This window comes from Pezoporus wallicus, unplaced genomic scaffold (genome assembly GCF_028554395.1).
Source record: "Pezoporus wallicus isolate ANWC-B61680 ecotype Strahan unplaced genomic scaffold, APGP_CSIRO_Pwel_v1 contig_7162, whole genome shotgun sequence".
Lineage (NCBI taxonomy): Eukaryota > Metazoa > Chordata > Aves > Psittaciformes > Psittacidae > Pezoporus > Pezoporus wallicus.
The window spans coordinates 928,067-934,902 of NW_026641997.1; the positions used below are offsets into that span (position 1 = coordinate 928,067).

At 40.2% G+C, this 6,836-nt stretch overlaps 1 protein-coding gene across 11 annotated transcripts in view; it reads right to left on the reverse strand.

The window, feature by feature from the left end:
* The window catches only part of ERCC6L2 (ERCC excision repair 6 like 2), a 69,042-nt gene extending 64,251 nt beyond the window's left edge, over positions 1-4,791 (reverse strand). For 5 of the 11 annotated variants that reach the window (XR_008974556.1, XM_057426435.1, XM_057426434.1 and 2 more), the window contains exons 1-2: positions 4,509-4,789; positions 2,176-2,600 (exon numbers count right to left, since the gene is read on the reverse strand). Coding sequence is in view for 8 of the 11 variants with exons in the window: in XM_057426435.1 (XP_057282418.1) it covers positions 2,176-2,600; positions 4,509-4,518 (435 nt within the window). In the remaining 3 variants the exon portion in view is untranslated. Of the gene's footprint in view, positions 1-2,175; positions 2,601-4,508 lie in introns of all 11 variants that reach the window. The other 6 variants (XR_008974555.1, XR_008974557.1, XM_057426433.1 and 3 more) reach the window with 2 other exon arrangements.
* Positions 4,792-6,836: the final 2,045 nt, after the last annotated feature.

Below are 6,836 nucleotides of genomic sequence, written 5' to 3' on the forward strand. Positions count from 1 at the left end.
GTCAGCTCCAGCCCCTTCCTTTTGCAGCTGCTACACAGCTGTTCATAGCAGGGCTGCAGTAAAGCTATCAGCTGTTGATTTCCAAAAGGAAGAAATTTCAAGAGCTTTCTCCCCCTAATGGAAGGGGGAAGAAGAGAAGGTGGAGAAGAAAGAGCCAGACAGGAGTGCAGAAGTCCAGAAAAAATACCCAAGAAGAGTAAGGGTTGATGAGCAAAAGAAAGAAGAAATCCATCACATATGTGGCCACAGGGTGAGAAAGAGATACACAGGAGAAAAGAAAACCAAACATTTGCATAGATAATATTTCATATAAACTGAGGCTAAGAGGAACCGCAAGTTTTCACATTTAATTTTTTTTCTTCAATCCTTTTGAGAGTAAGAATGAAATTCAACTGAACATAAAAGCTCCATGTGTCTTCCAGATCTTCTTTCGGAAGAATTATGCATCACAAATTTAACAATAGAAAAGACTATAAAAGGGCAACTGTGATGACAAACCTTTGGTTTGTCCAGATAGAGCACGAAGCAACCTAAAGGCCTTGCTAGGAAACTAACTTAGTGCGATCACATTAAGAAACAACATTATTCTACTTGCCTCCACCTCAACTTCATCTTGAAATTAAACAGCCATACAGTCAGGACAATTAAAGCAAAAATCAGTTCAGAAGTACAAAGAATATTAAAATGCAAAAGTTGTCTAGAACACCCTTTATGTCATAAATCACCCTATAATTCAGAAACAATAAAGCTTACGCAACTGACAAACATAAGTTTTCTGTAAGACTAAACCATTACTTGAAGTTTAACTAACACTTCTTTTTTAACTAAGTGAAATCCTCTTTTACTTCATATCCTGGACTGCCTTTCCCCTACTGAACCTGAACATAAATACTGTGTTTTATAAGTAATACACAAGATACTCTTCAAAACTTGACACTGCGAGGAAAAGAAGTAACCACTAGATCTGAATTCCACACAGGAACACACTGTCACTGTGTGACAAATGTGACCAAGTCACTACAGAATCAGCTCTGAGGTACAAATACATGAGATGCAAGCAAGACAACTCATTTCCTCCTGCCCCATTTACTGTCTTATATGATGCTTCCTGCTACATGAAATCAGATTATTTGCAATTCTGAGTAGTAACAAACTTCTGTAAGTACAGAGCTCTTAAACTGCCATGGACAAGAAACATAGTCAAGCTTAAGTAAAACACAAGGTAAATGGATGAAATTTAGTTTCATCAAACGTGTCAACAGATCAGCAGCAGCTACACAAATTTGTGAGGGACCTCTAAATGCTCTATCCAGAGAGGTTTTGCCAGTTTAATTTACTCACTCCTTTTGTCAAGCTTGCTACAGAATAATACTTCTTTGCACTGAAGGGTGTCTGCCATCATCCTAAATGGAAGGGTGAAGGACAACAGAAGCTACAGCCTGTATTTGTCAATGAAGGAATGATCTTGCATTTGACACACAGAGGGAGAAAAGAGAGAGGGACAAATACTAGCCAACACAGGATTCAAGCTGCTGGCTTAAAACAGAAAGGATTAAAGGGAATTCTCAAATGTAAAATCACCCTAATTTTAGTAAAATAAATAATTCATTTGGGCCACACTGATTCAAAGCATAATGGAAAAATCCTGTCACATTCTGTCTTTTCATCAACCAAAGTTGTATTTCCAAAAGAGTAATAAAAATAACATAGGACACTTAAGCACTTTTTCCAGAAATGGGAGTAAATGCGGCTGCTCCTATTCATTCCCAGTACAGCTGAACTATCTGTTTTCAGGAAAAAAAAGATATTGAAAGAACAGTCTGATAAGGGTTGTAAGTTCTTTTAGCATACTCCAGTGCAGACTGCTTTCATGATGCACAGGTAATCCTCCAGGTAAATTCAACATAAAATGAATACTAACATTTTAACCACTGTCATTATCCATGCTTACACCAAAAGGGGACACAACCCAGTTTTCACACTTATCAGGAGTGATCTTAAATCAGCAGTGGCTCCTGACTCTAAGTGCTGTCCTGGACAGTCGCATCCTGCCACCTCCAACTCCACAACAGCAAAGGGAGGTTAAGCTCACTGACATGGCATTCTTAAATAAGTTATTTTTAAAAAGATTAAAACCTCATAGAAAATACATTGCCAAAAAAACTTAAAGAATACCTGTATTGTCTTTCCAAGGCCCATATCATCTCCAAGAATACACCCCCTTTTATTAGCATAATGTCCATACAGAAATTGGACTCCTTCCCTTTGATAATCACGTAGGTATCTGTTAATTGTATATGGAATAAAATCACCATTGTCAGATAATTTAAAAGCAACTGCAGGAGATGGAAAATTCTGGTCAGGAAAATATGGCTTTTCCAGATCACGATCATCAAATATTAAGCTTTTCCAGGGCCCTCTTCTGTCTTTGACTCTACAAAGTTTAGTTATTAATATTTTCCTTTCTTCAGACTCTGAGAATGATACAACAGCAAATGATTTTCCATTCTTGTCCTTCTCAATAGAAGATATTGTTCCTTCATGAAGTTTCCCATCTTCAAGACAAGGGGCAAGGCACTTCTCCCCAGTATGCCAATTATCTACAAAAAAACCACAAAGACACAGAGTGATAAACTGTCCAGATGCACAAAGTATTTCATTATGTCACATTAATAAAACATTGGATATAAATTTATTTGACAAAATGCATACAACTTAAAAGAATTTATTGAAAGTAGCACTAGAATCAGGATACCTGTTATTGTTTAGAACTAAATCCTGAGGTAGACATAAAATTATAGTTTGCTGAAACACTGCTATGTTACAAATATCTGGAAGCATATACGAAGAAAATGTGATGTAAAAGCAAAATTCTGATACATTAAGTTGTTACATAGTGGCTTCATATATGTAAATACTGATGCCTGCAGGTTTAGTGTCCAATTAAAAGACCACAGGACCTTGTTTATTAGACACTTTGGATCTACCAGAATTTACTACTGCAGTGTTAGTAAATTGTTTCATGATTATAATCACATAGCAAAACATCACCTTTCTCACAACACAGTCTGGAACAGGTAAAAACAAACAAACAAATATGCTTAGAAACAACAGAAGTGTACTTTAAGTGCACCATTTGCCTATATTGCTCATCAAAGTGGCTAATTACTCAGTGAACTAAATGCCTACAGCTGTCAAGTCTGGAACTGTTAAAATCCCCTCCTCTGAGTGGTCTCACTACAGCCTTAATACAGCATATCAAGTATTAACAACACAGATGACTGACATGCTTCATTTTCAGCTATCTCATTTTTACATTTAATGCGCAAAGACAACTTTTCTCAAACGATAATGTATGCTTCCAACAAAGAATAGGGAAGATAAGAACAGCAGTGTATCAGAGTTCAAATAATTCACATTGAAAAACCCAACAAAATACCTCTATCAGAAAAAACAACGCCATCACTCTTCATAGTAAAAAGAGAAAGACCTTGTAAGTAACAGTTGTACAGCTTTCCAAATCTGAACTGAGGAATTCTTGTCATTCCAAATTTGTGAAGACAGTTTCCAACCTTCCCCAGCTTTGCCACCCCAAAACAAAGAAAGGGACATATAACTAATTTTAGCACTTTTATTATTTCTTATCTATTTGTTGGAATAAGCCCTGCTCCTCCTTAGAAAGTCATTATCAGTAGCAGTGAGAGGCACCTAAGCTTTTTATGGAAAGAAGAAAGTCAGACAGAATCTTACATTCAAAGCACGTATTTGTACTTCATACCTATGACCAGTGGTAGTCCACTGTTTCTGGGCTTCTCAACCCAGCTACTTTCCAGAGGGAAGAGAAAGAAAACAGGAAGTCCTGAAGACAAGAAATTCCACCTTCCCCCATTTTCCTGTGTCAGTGCAAAAAAAAATTCATGGAGAAAGACAGGTTCTTCTCACCAGTTCCTGAGCTCCTGGAAGTGTACACTTACAGGATTATTCTCCACAATGTACGAGATCAGTGATAACTACTCATTTAAAAAATTTCACTGAAGTGTATATGCTAAAGAAAACAAACCACTTTGGTCATAAGCTGACATCCACGTAATAGTAAAAATAAAAAAAAAAAAAGGGAAATTCTCTTCTAAAATTCTTTGGCCTTAAAGTATTCTTTAGCCACACAGACACCCTGGGCTAGGTATAGCTTGTGCATGTAGCAAACCCCAACACACTCCTCTCTTTAAAGTAGCTCCATTTCCTCTTTACCACATGCAGATTCCTTGCATTTGGGGTCTTATGACCACAAATTTTACAAGTATGCTCTTTAGCACTGTCAAGCTTTTGCATGCTATGAACTTGCATCCCACAACCTAAACTGATGACCTGCTTCTTATACTAACGAGATTATAACTACAACCTTTCCATTAGACTCACTATTTGAAGGTGTCTTTCATAATGCCTCCCATCACCCTCACTTGAGAAGTTTAGCCCCACACCCTGCGACCAGTACATAAACTCCCCCATACCTTCAGCCATTCTCAACGGTTTCCTCAGAGACTTGAAGCTCAAACGTATCTTTTTGTGGCAAAGGGTGAAGAACAAACAGTATATTCAACATATGATACATATCCAATCTCTTAAAAGTTAAGCCATCTGTATTGTGTATCACAGATGCTCAAATCAACGCAAAAAAATGTGCACACGAACTTCTCCCAGTAGCATCTAAGTCTTTGAGCAATTTCTGAAAAACAAGAAGCGATACTGAAAAAATGAAAGAACACAGTTAAATATGCAAAACAAAGTTTAAAATAAGACAGCATTTCTGTAATTACTTTCTTTTACAGTAATATCTGAAGCATATTACATATTGTGACAGTAAAGACTCTCAAGTTAAAACCAGGATTTCAAATGACAGCACCTCTGTCTTTAACTAAGCATTTACTTGAGTTTAATAAGCTGCACATAACTTTTCAGAACTGGAGTTTCAGGTGTAAAGTGGAATAAATTGCATGCTTCAGTGCTACCAAATCCCAAACCTTGTGAGAAACAAGGCATAGAATAAGAAAAAGAAAAGAAATGCAATGGTAGTAAGGACACCATTGCTACAAAACTCCAGAAAATAATGCTGCACAAGCCAAAGCAAGAATTACTGCTTTAACCAGACTGATTCACTAATTTATTGGGTTATGAACCAAAACTATATTTGTATATTTGAAGAAAATCATCTGGTATGGCTTTCTGATATGGATACAGTACACATACCATCATCAAAGGAAGTTAATACTTCAGATGTCAGCCTCTACTCATCATTGTTGAAAAAAAAAAAATGTGCTATTATATATTTACTAAGAGTATTAAATCATAGTCATAGAATCAGCTAGGTTGGAAATGACCTTTAGTACTATCAAGTCCAATCTTTACCCCATGGGCAGCCAGTTTCTCCAGACCACTGTGTGAGACAGTGTCTAATGCTTTAAAAAGGCCCAAACAGACCTTATTAAATGTCTTAACAGACCTATTAAATATCTACAGCCTTTCCCTCTTCAACCAGGTGGGTCACCTTGTTGGACAAGACCAGGCTCAAGCAGGACTTGCCCCTCATGAATCTACTGTCATACACTAGCTCCTTTCAACAATTACTCCTCCCCAAAAATAAAAGAAAAAAAGAAAAAGAAAGTGAAACTATCATGACTGCTTTCTAATTTTAGAGGACTGATCACTGAATGTAGACCACAGGTTTGTACACTCTAGTAAGTTACCTGTCACAGCAAAATTCAAGGATACTGTAAAGCAAAAGCACTGCCATCCTTCAGTTGTAAAGCTTAACTATGAAGTTGATAAACAAAGTCTAAAAAAATTCAAAAATGTTCTCCTCCAAAAGATGTCAAAGCAGGATGTCATGAGTTCACACAACCACACTTCCACCTGTCGCAAGAACCAAACTCGAAATGTATGCTGCTGGTAACAGATTCGATTTTAAGAGCATTTTCTCCCTTCTATTTCTAAAACATATATACGGGCACAATCCAGCACCTCAGCTCTGCCGTTAGCGAGGCCTCACAGCACCATAGTACCAAGACGTGTGCCCTGGGCACTGCCCACTCCCACGGGCCCACCGTACAGGGAAGCACCTTCCAACTACCACACCTGTTTTCATTTTTCACCTGAGCAAAGGTGGCTGCACACTGCGTATGTGCAGTGCCTGCACGTCGCTCTGTGAAAATAACACGAACATGCTTACCTTGGACACCGACACTCTAACCTCTGGCCGTGCAAAACCCTTGCCTGGTCGAAGGCAACTAGGGGGCGAGCGCAGACCTTAGGCCTGCCGGACCGCCGCCCTAGCGGTCTACAGCGGCAAGAGGGGAACACGGGCCGGCCTCGCTAGGCACAACACCAGAGGGCACGGGCTGAGGAAACCCAGGAAGCGCAGAGCAGTCGCCCAGCAGGCACCTCACACCTCGCCAGGGAAGGGAAGGGAAGGGCGCTCACCCTCTGCCGACTCCAACAAGGGCGGGGCAGCCTCACGGCCCCCCTTGCCCTGCCGGGTCGTGGGAACAGTCCGGCTCCCGTCACCGGGTCAGGGCCACACCACTTCCGGCCATAGGTGCGACTGCAAACTCCTGGAGGGAGGGAGTTATCGCGACAAGAGCGGTGCGGCGAGACTTCCTTCTTAAGGGAGCCCGCGGTGAAGGGCGAGGAGCAGGAAGTATCGCGAGGTTTGCTGGCCCCATCGCGAGAGGCTGGCGCGGCGGGGTGGTGCTGTGTGCATCGTTGAGGGAGGCGGAGTGTTCTCCGTCGCCGGTCATGGGATTGTGTGGGGTGCCGCGGCTCGAGGGGCACTCGGGTCAAGG